The 16,471-nt window shown below is 42.0% G+C and overlaps 1 protein-coding gene across 8 annotated transcripts in view; it reads left to right on the forward strand.

The window, feature by feature from the left end:
* COBL (cordon-bleu WH2 repeat protein) overlaps positions 1–16,471 on the forward strand; it is a 342,443-nt gene that overhangs the window by 243,817 nt on the left and 82,155 nt on the right. For all 8 annotated transcript variants that reach the window (XM_069958515.1, XM_069958510.1, XM_069958512.1 and 5 more), the window contains one exon: positions 15,392–15,509. In XM_069958515.1, the coding sequence (XP_069814616.1) occupies positions 15,392–15,509 (118 nt within the window). The remainder of the gene's footprint in view (positions 1–15,391; positions 15,510–16,471) is intronic.

Raw genomic sequence — 16,471 nt, forward strand, 5'->3', positions numbered from 1 at the left:
CCGGCCGTTCACGGCGATCAAAGTCCCCAAAAGTTATAAATACCTGCTCCGGACCCCTCAGCTAGGTAACTGAGGGGTCCAGAGCAGGTATTCGTACATTACTCACCTTTCCCGGGGTCCTGATCGGCGTCTTCCGGGTTCGCGGCGTCCTCGTGGTCTCGTTCGGGTCTTCGGCTTCTTCCGTGACGTCACGTTCGGCTATTTTCGGCTCCACTTATCAGCAGCTACAGGGATGTTCAGTATGTAATAAAGTTTTTTTTTTCTATTTTTTTTTTTTCTATTTTCCGCACCCTATCGCCGCTGAGTGTTGATCAGCATCGCACGAAAGTGCGCTGCTAATCAGCAACTCCTCCTTTTTGGCGTAGGGTGTTTTTTTTCTCTATCCTACTGCCACAGTCTGCTTATAAGTGCCGCACATAAGTGCGGCATTTATCAGCAACACCATTTTTGGCGTAGTTTTTTTTTTTTTATACTTACTGTAAAAAAAACACGTAAAAAACACTACATTACACCACACTACACTACATTGAATAAAGTTTGAGACTACACCACTACATACCCCATATACTAGTCCCCATATAAAGATGACCCCAGGGTGTTTTCGGCGTCAGAGGGATACGTTATTATTGCCTCCGACATCGAAACAGCCAGTGAGGATAAATGGGGGGATCCTTCGTTCCTCCATTCATCCTCATCCTCCAATGACATGTCTGGGGGGTAGCGTAGCGTACACTGCCTCCCAGACACGTCTTTTCCGCCAGTACCGTCCCAATAAGAGATCACGGTATGGCGTAAAATTCTACTAACTCTGTGAGCGTACCTCAGGGTACTCTTACAGATTTAGGGTACGTGCACACTGCGCAATGGCGAAGATAAACCTTTGTGCATTCCGCAGTTGGCACCCACCGGCGGACTGATGCAGGCGCGCGTCTCCACCCGTGTCATAGACTCCATGTTATGCACAGGCGGATTCCATCGTCCGTCCAAAGAATGAATACGTTGGACGGAGAGCGGAATCCGCCCGTGCATAGAATGGAGTCTATGACACGGACGGAGACGCGCGCCCGCATCAGTCCGCCGGTGGGTGCCAACTGCGGAATGCACGAAGGGTTATCCCTCGCCATTCTGCAGTGTGCACGTACCCTTAGAGTGTATGAAGGAAGGGACACCCGAATGCAGCCCCAGATGCCCCCCCCCCCATCCTCGGAACAAGTGGGAAGATCGTCCGGGAACTGATCTTCCCACTGCTGGATAAAGGTCACCACCTGTACGGGGATAACTTTTATACCAGCACCCCCTCTTCCGGTCCCTCGCTGCCTGAGCTACTGTAGCTTGCGGCACGATCCGAACATATCAGAAGCAGTAACAGAGCCCTAATATTTAGCAGCCATGGAGTGGACCCAGCGCTTCTGGATATGAAGGACCCCGTATCGCACCAGGACAACATTTTCCAGGTGACGTCCCCCACACTGGAGAAAGGGAGACCCCAGAAGAAGTGCAGAGTGTGGCGTAACAGGGGGATCAGGAAGGACACCATTTTCCAGTGTGACACCTGTCCTGATCACCCCGTCCTCTGCATACTGGATCGCTCCAAGGCGCACCACACGTCACTGGGGTTCTACATTATCTAAATTCTGTCCCTTATTCCTATTTCAGGGGTCACGTTGATCCGGGGATTATTCTGATCGCCATTATGGAGTCGGGAAGGAATTTTTCCCCTGTGATGAGGCTACTGTCGTGTGCCTCACAAGGGTTTTTTGCCTTCCTCTGGATCAACACAGGTTGAATTTGATGGACACCTGTCATTTCCAACCTTATAAACTAATAATTGGCCTAATACCCCCAAATAAATTAGAATTGTCCCTTTTCCCCAGCTAAGTAGGTATGGCCGCCATTCCCATTAGAGGATGCCATGATGCAATTACAAAGCCTCTGTGCGGCCAGGACAGTAGAAACCCCCCAAAAGTGACACCATTCTGGAAACTACACCCCATAAGGAATCTAACAAGGGGGGCAGCGGGTATATGGCCCCCTGGTGATGGCCACATTTGGGACGTGAAAATGAAAAAAAATTTATTTTTTATTTTCACGGCACATGTTCTACACATGTGCCCGTCACCAGTGGGGTCCATATGCTCACTGCACCCCTCGTTAGATTCCTTATGGGGTGTAATTTCCAGAATGGGGTCACTTGTCGGGGGTTTCTACTGTCCTGGCAGCACAGGAGCTTTGTAATTGCGACGTGGCCTCCATCCTCCATTCAAGCCTCTAAATGGCGCTCTGTCCCTTTGGTGGCTTGCCCTGTGCCCATATGGCACATTATGTCCACATGTGGGGTATTTTCGTACTCAGGGGAAATTAACCTACACGTTTTGTGTTCATTTTCTTTTTTAACCCCTTGTGGAAATGGAAAAAAATCAAGGCTAGACCAACATTTAGTGTAATTTTTTTAAAATTTTTACTCTAAATCATTAATCTTGTCATGATTTTTTCATTTTCACAAGGGGCTAAAAGGTAAAAAAAAAACACTAAATGTGTAGCGCAATTTCTCCTGAGTACGGAAATACCCCACATGTGGACATAAAGCGCCATGCGGGTGCAGGGTAAGCCTCCAAAGGGAAGGAGCGCCATTTGGTTTTTTGAGGCTGGATTTGGCTGGATTGGATTTCGAGGGGCCATGTTGCATTTAAAAGGCCATTGTGTTGCCAAGACAGTTGAAAGCCCCCACAAGTGACCCCATTATGGAAACTACACCCCTCAAGGAATGTAACAAGGGGTGTAGTGAGCATATGGACCCCACTGGTGACGGGCACAAATGTGGAACAATGTGGCGTGAAAATGAAATATTACATTTTTTACACTATAATGTTGGTCTAGCCTTGAATTTATCATTTTCACAAGGGGTTAAAAGAGAAAAAAAAACACAAAATGTGTAGAGCAATTTCCCCCGAGTCCGTAAATACCCCACATGTGGACATAAAGCGCCATGTGGGCGCAGGGCAAGCATCCGAAGGGAAGGAGCGCCATTTGGATTTTGGAGGTTGGATTTGGCTAGAATGGATTATGAATGCCATGTCGCATTTACAGAGCCCTTGTGCTGCCAAGACAGTGGAAACCCCCCACAGGTGACCCCATTATGGAAACTACACCCCTCAAGGAATCTAACAAGAGGTGTAGTGAGCAAATGGACCCCTTGATAACGGGCACATTTGTGCCGTGAAAGTGAAAAAATGAAATTTTTCACATTGTTCCACATTTGTGCCCGTCACCAGTGGGGTCCATATGCTCACTGCACCCCTTGTTAGATTCCATGAGGGGTGTAGTTTCCAGAATGGGGTCACTTGTGGGGGGTTTCCAGTGTTTTGGCAGCACGAGGGCTCTGTAAATGCGATGTGGCCATTGAAATCCATTCCAGTGAAATCCAGCTTCCAAATGCTCCTTCCCTTTGGAGGCCCGTCCTGCGCCCGCTTGGCACTTTATGTCCACATGTGGGGTATTTCCGTACTCGGGAGAAACTGCGCTACACATTTTGTGTCTTTTTTTTCCTCTTATCCCTTTGTGAAAATGAAAAATTGAAGGCTAGAACAACGTTTTAGTGTAAAAAATACTTTTGTCTTTTTTCACGCCACATTGTTCGGAAAATCTGTGAAGCACCTGTGAAGCACCATGCTCACCGCACCCCTTGTTACATTCCTTGAGGGGGGTGTAGTTTTCGAAATGGTGTCCCTTTAGGGGTGTTTTTTAGGTTTTGGCACCCCAGAGCCTCTGCCAACCTGAAGTGGTACAGTCAGAAATTACCAAATATAATGGACTTCACTATGGAATGGAATTCACTAGGCGCTCCTTTGTATCTGAGGCTTGTGGTTGTGTCAAATAGCGCAATAGGGCCACATATGGGGTATTTCTATAAACTACAGAAACGGGGCAATAATTATTGGGGTGCATTTCTCTGGTAATAGGGTCATAATTATGAAAAATATTGGATTACAATAAAATCTCAGCACAGAAAATAAAAATTTTCAAATTTCTTACACAGCTTTTATTTCTGTGACTCCCCTAAAGGGTTAAAAAACTTTCTGGATGTGCTTTTGCAGAGTTTGGGGGGTGCAGTTTCTGAAATGGGGTGCTTTGTGGGGCTTTCTAACACACAGTCCCCTCAAATACACTTTAAGCTGGGTTCACACTACGTATATTTGAGGCTGTATTTTTGAGGCTGTATAGCAACCAAAACAAGGAGTGGATTGAAAACACAGAAAGGTTCTGTTCACATAATGTTGTAATTGAGTGGATGGCCGTCATTTAATGGCAAATATTTGCTGTTATTTTAAAACAACGGCTGTTGTATTGAAATAATGGAAGTTATTTACCGTTATATGGCGGCCATCCACTCAATTTCAACATTATGTGAACAGATCCTTTCTGTGTTTTCAATCCACTCCTAGTTTTGGTTGCTATGAGGACCTGACATGAGGACCAAATACAGCCTGAAATATACATAGTGTGAACCCAGCTTATAATTAGTAAACCTGAACAGGTCCCTAAAAATATCTGATTTTGAAATTTTACCGAAAATTTGGAAATTTGCTGCTAATGTTTTACGCTTTCTATTGTTTAAAAAAAATGAAAGATAGCTTAATAAATGCCGCCAACATAAAATAGACATGTTGCTAATGCTATTTAATATATAATTTATGTGATATAACCATTTTCTGTATAAGCAGAAAAGTTTTAAAGTTGGAAAAATGCATTTTTTCAAAATTTTTCATGCTATTTTGTTTTTTTTCATAAAGATTTGTTATAAGTATCGACTCCAATTTACTAGAAATGTGAAGTACAATATGTCACGAGAAAACAATCTCAGAATCAGCCGGATAGGTAAAAGCATCCCGAAGTTATTAATGAATAAAGTGACACTGGTCATATTCATAAAATTTACTCCGGTCCTTAAGGCCATTTCAGGCCCGGTCCTTAAAGGGGTTGTCCGGCGAAAAAAAATTATTCACAGAATAACACACATTACAAAGTTATACAACTTTGTAATGTATGTTATATCTGTGAATGGCCCCCTTCCCCGTGTTTCCCCCCACCCACGCTAGACCCAGAAGTGTGGTGCATTATACTCACCGCATGTCGTGTCGTCCACGGTCTCCGATCGTCAGCAGTGACGTCTTCTTCGGGAGCTTGGCGGATCTTCCCGAGTGCCGGCCGCCCTCTGCAGCGTCATCCGAAGCTCAGTCGCGATTGGCTGAGCATAACTGTGCTCAGCAAATCGCGGCTGAGCGGCTGATGACGCGGCCACGTCATCAGCTGCTCAGCCGCGATTGGCTGAGCACAGTTATGCTCAGCCAATCGCGGCTGAGCTTCGGATGACGCTGCAGAGGGCGGCCGGCACTCGGGAAGATCCGCCAAGCTCCCGAAGAAGACGTCACTGCTGACGATCGGAGACCGTGGTCGGCACGCGACAGGTAATGTATAGCGCACCACACTTCCGGGTACACGGGTGGGGGTGGTGGGACACGGGGAAGGGGGCCATTCACAGACATAACATACATTACAAAGTTGTATAACTTTGTAATGTGTGTTATTCTGTGAATAATTTTTTTTCGCCGGACAACCCCTTTAAGTGGTTAAATAGTAGCGGCAGGGCATATACTCAGCTGCCACTCTGTTGGCTTGATTGGGACCCCCATGTACTAGAAACGTATCATCTATCCTGTGGATATGTGATAAGTTTTCAATGTCTGAACACCCCCACTCACCTTTTTTTTTTTTTTTTTTTTTTTTATGTGTCAATGCAAGGAAAAACACCTATTCATCATGCAGTTTTTTTTGTCAACTGAGGGCAATGATGTCAGACTTATTATATTATTATCTTTTTGCTAATTATATTATCAACGATGCATGCTTACCAGAAAACAGTATAATGCTACTCTGTTGTTAGAGATGTTTTGGTACTGTGTGACAGCAGAGCTGACCATACAGTGCAAGCACCCACCCAGGATTCTTTGCTACTGAATGTGGACGTACAGCAGCTGTACACATGCACAGTAAATACTTTTCCCTCTCCATGTGCGCTTAGGAAGGGCTGTGAATTAGAGATGAGTGAATTTAGATATACATTTCACTTTATGAATAAAGAAGGGCATATGCATATTACAAGACATATTTAAAGGGGACCTGGCACCTGCAGCAGAACCCACTCTACCCCACGATAGAGCTCCCGATACCTCCCCCATCATGGAGAAATTGCCACCTCCTTCGCAAATATGCAGATGACTTGAAATCACTAAAACAATCATTCCAAATGGACATCGAACTTATCTCTACTAATTTGCGTACCGAGTGCGCAGACGAGCGGACGCTGATTTTTCCGTGGCGGGAGCAGGACCAGCAGGAGGGGGTAATTATCGGGGGTTGCGTGGGTCCTGCCCCGGGTGCGAGGGTGATAGGTGCCCTTTGAAGATAACAAATTAGATACATGTAATCTTACAGCCTCTCAGTGGCAACTAGCTTTTAATATTTCCAAAAGGGTGTCTAACTTTATTAATCATGTGGAAGAAAAAATTGCAAAGGCAGGTACTATTCCTTCAAAGTTACATAGATGGCATTGTATTCCCCAAAAGACTTGTATACTTACTAGTATATTGGTAGTGTTAAATAATTGTGATAAAAATCTGCTGAGTTGAGAGCAAAAGCAAAATTGTTTTTTATTTTTTTTCTGTATTTAAATGTACAGTCACCTTTGTCCTTAGGCCTCCCCCGCACTATAAAGGCTGAGGTTTTTCAAGGCCAGGGCAAAAACATATTTATTTCAGGTTTTGTTTTGACTGCATACATAAGATATGATCAGGTTGCAGCAGTCAGATACTAAAGGAAGCCTATGCCTGCCTCCACAGGCTGTGAATCATAAGGAGGATTTGGATAGTCATGGGTATGTGAAGCCGGTCAATTCCAGTATTCCCAGTTCTTTATTTCTACAAAGCAATGTTACTTTCACAGCAGACTACAATGTGATAAAGTCAGATGCATGCTACAAAGGAGAGTTCCATCAGCACAACCTCGTTTATACTATCATTATTAAAGGAGAAGTCCTATGAAACTGAAAAAATGCAAATAGGCAAGGGAGTGCAGGAAAATACCAAACAAAGAAAATGGAACTATCCTCGTGCCCCGTCACACCACTCCCGGTGTCCTGCAGCTCTCCTAGCTGCAATGTCACGTTTCTGGCTGGGTGAATCCCCGCACAATCAAACTCACTGACTAGCATGACGTTGTAGCTGGAAGAGCCTGTACATGACCTTTCAGTAGATCACCAGTTTTCAGTAGATGACAGCCGACGGCCATCAATGGGACCTGGGAGTGGGACAACCAAGGCAAGAGGAGGGGTGAGTTTACTTGTTTATTATTTTCCCTCATCCCCACCTGCCTTTTTTTTTTTTTTTTTTTCGTGGGACTTCTTCTTTAACCCCTTAAGGACCCATGACTGGTGCGCCATGGGAGCCTGTCACTTAAGGACCCATAGTCTGTCCTTTGTTTTAATAATGAGAAATCTCTGTCAGTATTATTTGCCCTAACTAACATAACCACAACAGACAGCAAAAGTCCTCTAGATTGTCTTTTGCACATAGTTTTGGAAAGGCACCATTCCACAGATAACCTAGTGTCTTATAAGGTTAAAACTGGAGCTGGTACTGTGACAACATGATAATGGAGCACTGTCATCATAAGCTACCCATAAGCAGGGCCATTTTAATACATTGTTGGGCCCAGTGCACAGCCCTCAAGAGTGCCCCCCCCCCCCCCCAACCCAGCGTTATCAGAATCGGAGCTCCACACAGAGTATAATGCCCTACACTGTATTAAGAGCCCCAACATATGGTAGTTACCTTATACCCTTATAAAGATATCACCAATGATACCATTACATTATACTACCACACCATGACCACTATCACTACAGACCCTATAACAGTTACATCCATTTACTCACAGGGGGCGTCTTCTTTGATCAGAGTCTTTCCCCTCCAACACATGCAGTAGTTAGGTCCCCTGTACCCCTAAATAGTAGTCACACCCCTCTGTACCCCTATATAGTAGTTACCCCCCTCTGTGCTCCTATATAGTAGTTACACCCCTCTGTGCTCCCACTTAATAATTAGGTATGCTCTGTGCCCCAATATAGTAGTAAGGTCCCTATATAATATAGGAACCTCTGTGCAGCCCCAATGTTAGTATAGACCCGTGTGCTGCCCCCAGTAGCATAGACCCCCTGTGTGCTGCCCCCAGTACTATATAGACCACCTGTGTGCTGCCCCAGTAGTATATAGACCCCATTGTTCTGCCGCCAGTAGTATATAGACCCCCTGTGCGCTGCCCCCAGTAGTATATAGACCACTAGGTGCTGCCCCCAGTATGCTTTCCCAGTTATATATACCCCCCCTGTGCACCCCCCAGTAGTATATAGCCCCCCTATGCACCCCCCCAGTTATATATACCACCCTGTGCACCCATCCTAGTAGTATATAGCCCCCCTGTGCGCTCCCCGAGTTATATATACCCTTCTGTGCACCCCCCAGTTATATATACCCCCCTGTACTCTCCCCCAGTTATATATATACCCCCTGTGCGCCCCCCCCCCCCCCCACCTCGTTACGAGCGCTCATAGCTACAATGTGATGGCGCCCCCCCTGGCAGGCTGGTGGCTGGAGCCCAGAGCAAAGGCTGGCCCTGCTCAGGGTTGACCCCTATAACCAGTGGGCCCGGTGCACGTGCACCATGTGCCCTCTGGTTAATGCAGCCCTGGTATATAGGCCCCCTATGGACCCCTGCTATGTGCTACCCCCAGTTATATAGCCCCCCTCTCATATTGCAAATCTGTGTGCTACCCTCCGTTATATTGCCCCCCCTCCCATATAGCAAAACACAAAAAAACACGTATACGCACCTGGGTCCGTGCGTCTCCTCTACACTTCACTTCACTCCTGTGGCCGCAGGCAGTGCTTTGCCTGCAGTCACAAGAGGCTGCTCTCCCCCTTTGCGGTGTCGGCGTTGAGTGACGTCACTCGAGCGCCGATACCACTATGTGAGAGCAGCCTCTTGTGACCGCAGGCAAAGCACTGCCTGCGGCCACAAGGTTGGCTGACAGGGAAGGAGCCAATGGCTCGTTTCGAGCGCTCATAGCTACAGTACAGAGCGCAGCAGCAGGTGGGGGGGGGGGGCCTGCAGGGGGAGCCATGGATGGGTAACTTACCTATCCCGATGGCGCCCCCCTGACAGGCTGGTGGCCGGAGCCCTGTGCGACCGCACTGGTTGCACAGAGCAAAGGCCGGCCCTGCTCAGGGTGGGCCCCTTTAACCAGTGGGCCCGGTGCACGTGCACCATGTGCCCTCTGGTTAAAGCGGCCCTGCCCATAAGTCTACATTAGTGTAACTATAGGGGCCTGTTTGGTGTGTTAACAGTGTAGTCACCAATGCAGAAAGTCCTTTATTCACAGTCAAATGTGAGTCAATATGTAAATATACAGCAATTTTTTTTTATTTTGTTTTTAATAAATTATGTGTTGTAGTACATTGTATACTTTAAGAAATAACTCTTCTGCACCAGGTTTGACCATGCTAAGGATTTAGTTCCAAGAAGGTTGTGTTTTGTTTTTAATTATTTAGCTTTGTTTCCTATGCCACGCTGGATTAGAAAATGTAGTAGTGTGGGAGTAGAAAGGTTTTGAAGAGGGAAAAACTTTCTGACAAAGACGGGAAGGTGCAGTTAGTGCAAGGACAGTATATTTAGTACATGTGGTGATTTATGCTGCTATTGTTGGCTGTGTGTTGCTTCAAAACATTCATGTAAGAATTTGTGTGAAAGGATATTCTAAAAATGTACATAAAAAAGTACGGGAAAACATTACAAAACATTGTTATTTTGTCATCATAATAGTGGTTTCTTAAAATTGGGATAAGAAAAAAAATTCATTGCCAACACAGCTGAAAGGGACCTTTATGAATTTAAGAATTTCTACTGACAAAGTATTTCTTAGAAAATATGGTTTATTATGTTACTAAGCTATTGAACCATTTGTGGTTTTGGTTTTGTCTTGCCTCACTGGCACTTCTCTCCATTAGATCAAGGAAAAATATGAAAAATGTTGTAGAAACATAGGGGGATTTGTCAAGAGTGCCGCTCTAATCTGAATCGTTCCGTTGTCAGTTTGCAGGTATAAATTTTAATGAACCTAGTACACAGGGAGGCCAAGCCCTATCCTGCAATGCCACCCCTCCCCACCCATTTTGTAAGCAGGGCATAGATAAGTAAACAAAAAAAAAGGGCACGATTCGGAGCTTTGCAAAAAAGATTTGTGACATTTCATTACTGAGCATTTTGGTGACCTTGATGAATGTCCCCCAAAGTGCTTCACAACCTTATTAGCATTCTAAGCAACTAGTGAGACAAAGCAACATATGGGCCATGTTTATTTTTTAAAGGGAAGTAATGTAGTTTTGAAATTACATATTTAAATACCCGCAAGACAAGGAACCTGTACAATTTCTTTCACCTAATTGGTGGAAATGATCAGATATGTTTGCTTAAAAAGTTCTCCCAATATTTATCAGTGTTGATACAATAAAGAATACATTTTTTTACATGATTTCCAGATTATTTTGGTAAGTGAAATACTGTACATGCACTTATCGCCTTTTATAAGAACCTGAATAGTTATAGGGAATCAACAATTTACAAAGTGTACTGGAGTTTGGCTTCTTGGCATGGCTGATGCAACATGTTTTTAGTTATTTTCTATAGAAATCTAGTTTAAAAAATTGTTTCTTATAAATGTTTTTACATTTCTTTTAAGAGAAGCAAAATGTGTTTATATAGTTTCTAGAAATCATAAAACATTTGGCTGAATGGATATCTGAGCTTTCACAGGAAAAGTGGCAAAGGGTGTTATAGGGGACTGACATTTAAATAATTAGCTGAAAGGTTCCCTAAAAGGAGCACTTTTTTTGTTTAGTGCATGTATTTCACTAATACACCATGTATGTAATGGGTGAAATAATTTTTTTTCCTGTAAACTTTTTGATCTTTAAAAAAATCTTTCACACCCTTAAAAATGTAACTGTATTATCTGTCGACATGCTGTAAATTGCAGTGTTATTCAAACCAGTGCCTTTATTGTTTAAGAAAAGGTGGTGTCTAGTGTATTACCTTTGCCATCATGGGATTCCTTCCAAGTGAAACACCACTTTTAGGGTTTGGACTCTTACTTTGAATATATTTTAACTCTGCCTGTCACCTACGTATTGGAATAGTGTTTGGGGTGGAGGAGGCTGCTGAGCATAGCTTTCAGGACTTACTTACTTAATCATCTTCCGGTCTGCAAGGAGCAACACTCTGCAGCTGGGAATTCTCTAGGCTTGCAACCACACCCAGAGCCTCCTGCTAGAGCCTCCTGGAGTCACAGGCATCCAGTCGCTCTGGACAGGGGGGTGACACTAGGGCCAATAGGAGAGCCACGAGGCTACACTAATCAGCTGTGGGGGCACTGTTTGGGCATTCCTTTTCCTAGATCTGTTAGCTGTGCCTATGATCAGGGTCGAGTTTAGGCCAGGTGTTGCCCTGGGCAAAATTTTAAAATGGCCCCACATGCTCGGATATTGTACCACAATATAGTCACAGTTGAATCAGAAAGCGGCGGGCCGTTGCTGGGGTTTTAAAAGATCAGGAGCACAAGTCCCCTACATACACACACACACACACACAAAATCATTCTATGCACCAAATAACACTGCTTTAATGGTGGAATCACACCAGACATAATTGAAAAATAATGCTAAACTTGGTGAATGGTGTTTTATGTTTTATGTCTGCCATATTTCTATGTTTTTTTTAACCTCAATTGTTCAGTACAAATTATGAAATCACATGACAAAAACAGCAGAGAAAACTGGAAAAAAACATCTATGCTAATATACAAAACCTAAATATAACTCCTGAAAACACATCATCACACACATTTTTTGGCTCTTTAATGGCTGTCTTTATGGAAAGCCATCAATTAAATTCCAGAAAACTGACATTATTTGGACTTAAAGGGATTGGCTGCTAAGGTGCCAAAAGTGATGGTGTGTGAACATAGCCAAAAAAATGTAATGCAAAATCTGTGCCTGATAGAACCTAATGTGACCAAATATTACCCCTATGTAGGGATTGAATATTACCTGTATACTGATATGAACAAACTGCAGGACACTAAGACCATTTCTAATAATAATGACACAACGCGTTTCGAAGTCGTGCTGACTTCTTTCTCAAGTGTCTCATACAAAATGTATTCTAGGATCTATAAAAAGGGAAGTGCACATGCTCAGGAGGAGCTTAGGCACAGGTGATCTCTAATTACATGCAAAAAACGCCCACACAGGGTGCACCACTACATCAGCCTAGCTAGCATAAAAACACATACCAAAAAATATACGTATATGTAAATAAAGAAATAAGAAATCGCATGAGCAATACCACAAAATTATAAAAAATATGTATATATACATTTGCTATAATATTATAGAAATTATACACAAAAAATATAAAAAAATATGTGTATATAATGTATCTGGTATTTTCAGTAATCTCGTTTAGCCCCTGTGGGGTTAAAGCTTTCAACATTTAACCCTTGTGGGGTAATAAAATTTTATATAAAAAATTGTATATAGAAAATATAAAATAAAAATCTAAAATATATATATATAGCCTATCTGGTATTTTCGATGGTCTCATTTAACCCTTGTGGGGTTAGGGTGGATAGTTTAAAAATCCAATATGATTCACGATTAATTAATTGTCGGTATCTCCTCGGGTGGTTTTCTGGAATCTGTTCTAATATGATGAGTGTTATATCTCTAGGATCACTTTTATGATAAATGGAAAAATGTTTAGATACGCTGTGTAGAAGAAACACATTTTTTATGTTAAATCTATGCTTATTCATGCGTGACCGCACTGTCTGAACAGTGCGGCCCACATTTTGCAAACCGCAACTACATTCCAGCAGATATATAACAAATTGGGTCGCACACGTGAGTTGATTACGTATTGTGAACGATTCACCAGTAATATTAGATTTGAAAGTATTAACTGGACCCGGTGACATCCATTCACAACAGAGACAGCGATTGTATCTACATCGCATAGATCCCGTATCTTCTATATTAGGTTGTGTGGAATCGTCACCTGGTATTCTGCGTAGTCTACCAGGAGCTACGTGACCCCGTAAGGTTTTTGTTCTTCGAAAGATAATATTCGGGTTTTTTTGTATTACAGATTTAAGTATTGGATCATTGCTTAAAATAGACCAATTTTTTTGCAAGTATTTTTTAATTATTGATGCTCCACAATTATATTCCGTAACAAAAGCACAATTAAAAGAGTTCTTATCTATAAGTTTGTTTTTTTGTTTACTCTTTTCCTGCATGTTATCTAAAATGTCTTTCTGTGTGGTATTTTTATTTTTATTATACGCTTTTTTCAAGATTTTTTCTGGGTAACCTTTATTTAAAAATCTATTTTTTAATACATTCGCCTGTTGGATATAGTCTTCTTTATTACTGCAATTTTTCCTTATACGTTGGTACTGCCCAAACAGTACATTTTTTAGCCATTGAGGTAGGTGGCAGCTACTAAACTCGAGAAAGCTATTCACATCGACACTTTTAAAGTGAGTTTTTGTAATAATTTTGTCTTCTCTCTTTATTAGGGTTAGATCTAAAAAATCTATACTCTCCTTACTAAAATTCAGCGTGAATTTTATTCCCCAATCATTGCAATTTAATTCATTTACAAAAGACTGTGCATCTCCTTCTGTTCCTGTCCATATAAAGAACAGATCGTCGATAAAACGACGATAATAAATCACATGGTTGATGTAATGCTGGGACTGTGCGATGACACTTGCCTCAAAGTGCCCCATAAAAAGATTGGCAAAACTTGGGGAGAAGCAAGTAAAGGGCTGTGCGATGGGCACTCTCTTCGCCCCAAGTTTTGCCAATCTTTTTATTGACTCAGGAGACCTAAATCTTATCTTAGTCTGTCACACCAAAGCTTATATCTCAGCACTGGAACGATGAACTGAAATAAGAGTTATCGTATATCTCCTACTTCTTTGTAAGGAGCCCTATTGTTCAATGCCTTTAATTAGTAAAAAAAAACAAAAAAAAAAAACACTACCAACAGGTCCACTTTTAGGATGAGAAAATCATGTTTTTCAGGAGAGAATAACTCTCCTAAAAACATATATATACATATAATATAGCAGAGCCCATATAAGTCTAGGCTGATGAAGTTGAACAGGCACTGTTGGAAGACTTTGCTCTGTGCATGAGACAATTTAGGGTTTATTTATGTTTTGTTTCTTTGCTGCTGTTTTGCTGATGTTTTAGACAATCTTAACAAAAAACATTACGTAAACTTACAGTGTGCACTAGGTGCAGACTTTCATACATGTGCTCCATCGATTTTTTTTTTCTCTCTTAACTTTTCTCTGCACTGCTTTATAGTACCATCTTATTATTATGTCTCTTCAAGTACTAAATTCTAAGTTTATTCTTTTTAGCTTACCATATCATGAATATTTTGCTTATGCCTGCTTTTACACTATGTCTGAAGTGTATGCTTGCTTTACACATTTCCATAGACACCCCATACACCTGATGGATTATAAAAAATGGTATACCCTTTTATTTAGCTGTATGGAATAGTGCTGTATGTTGGCTATTCTATACAGAAGCAGTCAATAAAAAACATTTTCAGAGTGGTATTTGTGTTTTTAACATGGAAGCCTAAGAGTTACAGATACCTTTAAGCGAGTACTAATAGGTGCTGGTTTGTGCCCGTACACAGCAGTATATCAAGCTGTGTACAAGGATCCTAAGTGTCTGTCACTGTTGCCAAGTGGCCTCTAATTATTTATCAGTAAGGCTGGGTTCACACTGCATTTTTGCAGTCTGTTTGATATATACTTTAATGGAAAAAAGGATGAAAATTTTTAATTAATTATACAAATTGCTAAATTAATTTTTTTTAGCATATGCAAAAAGTGGTTGACCACTTTACACCATGAAACATGCTTCCAGAAGATGTAGATTTGGTATGCCAGACACAGGTTTGTGCACCTCTTAGTGAATTTGGCTGATAAAAAGGGTCGGGGCTTAATTTAAGACCATAAATCCCCCCCCAGGCTGTCTACTTCATAACTTTGCAACTGTAGTGTTTACCCCTTAGGGTAAAAATACTAATGCTTTATTTAAAAAAAGAAAAAAATCTTAACATTTTGGGAAATAATTGTTAATAAATAATTAATTCCTTAGAGTAAGATTTCAATCTGTATCTGCTCTTTTTTCAGCTATATGCTACAGTTCAGAAAGAACAGCAGAAGAAAAAAAGAAGAGCCCCACCTCCACCCCCTGCTCAGATGCCAAATGAGAAACATGAAGATTTGGAAAACAGAAAAAGCTCTACCGGTAAGTAGTAACAGTTGTGAAGAGTGCATGATTTACTAACTAACTGTGACTGAGTATAGCAGTTTGGTTTACCCTAGAGCATGATGAGAAATAAGCTGTAACCTGTCTGTGACTGCAGAGTGTTGCCTGTTTTTAGACCTATAATAATATACAGGAGATAAAGGTCTCATGAGTAACATAATTGCATTTTAACATGTATTTTAAAGAAGTATTCTAGCACTCTTAATATTGTGCTTCCCTTATATAAAACATAATGAACATTTTATTCTTACATTTCCACGCTCCCTCAGGGTCCTGTGCATGTCTCCTGCTGACCGCAGCCTCCGCCTGATCTTAGTGACAGCTCGTTCAGCCAATCACTGACTGAGATGGAACAGTTCCACAGGCAGTGATTAGCTGAGATGGCGGTCACTGCCAAGATGTGTTTTCTCAAAAGTGGCAGTTGCGTTCAGCGGAAGAATAAGATGTTTATTATGTTTTATATGAGGACAACACAAAATCAAAAGTTTTAAAAAATTTTAAGTTAGTAAAGTTAGTTTTTAAAGTTAGTAAGTACTGCTCCCTCCTCACAGGGCTATATTTACAGCGTATGCTGCCCTAGGCACTAAATCTGAATATGTTCCCACTAAAGTTCCATTAACTTCATAATTTTCTAGTTTTTAAACAACTGTAATGAGCATCCTATTGTAAAAATTGAGTAGCAGTGAACATGCCCACAGTTTGGTGGGGGTTCTTGGACAAATGTTCCGTGTCCGTTTTAAAAATCACGGATTCCATTGATTTCTATGGAGGATCTGTGCTGATATCAGGGTCTGAGTTATGACGTGTCCTATTTTTTCACAGAACAGATTGCGGATCTGTGAAAAACTGGAGCATGTGACTAGCCCATTAGAAAGCATTGGCTATAAAGTTGTCAAATTTGACAGCTTCATGGGATGTGTGAATAAGGCCTTAGGACCTCA

Source organism: Dendropsophus ebraccatus, chromosome 2 (assembly GCF_027789765.1).
Source record: "Dendropsophus ebraccatus isolate aDenEbr1 chromosome 2, aDenEbr1.pat, whole genome shotgun sequence".
NCBI lineage: Eukaryota > Metazoa > Chordata > Amphibia > Anura > Hylidae > Dendropsophus > Dendropsophus ebraccatus.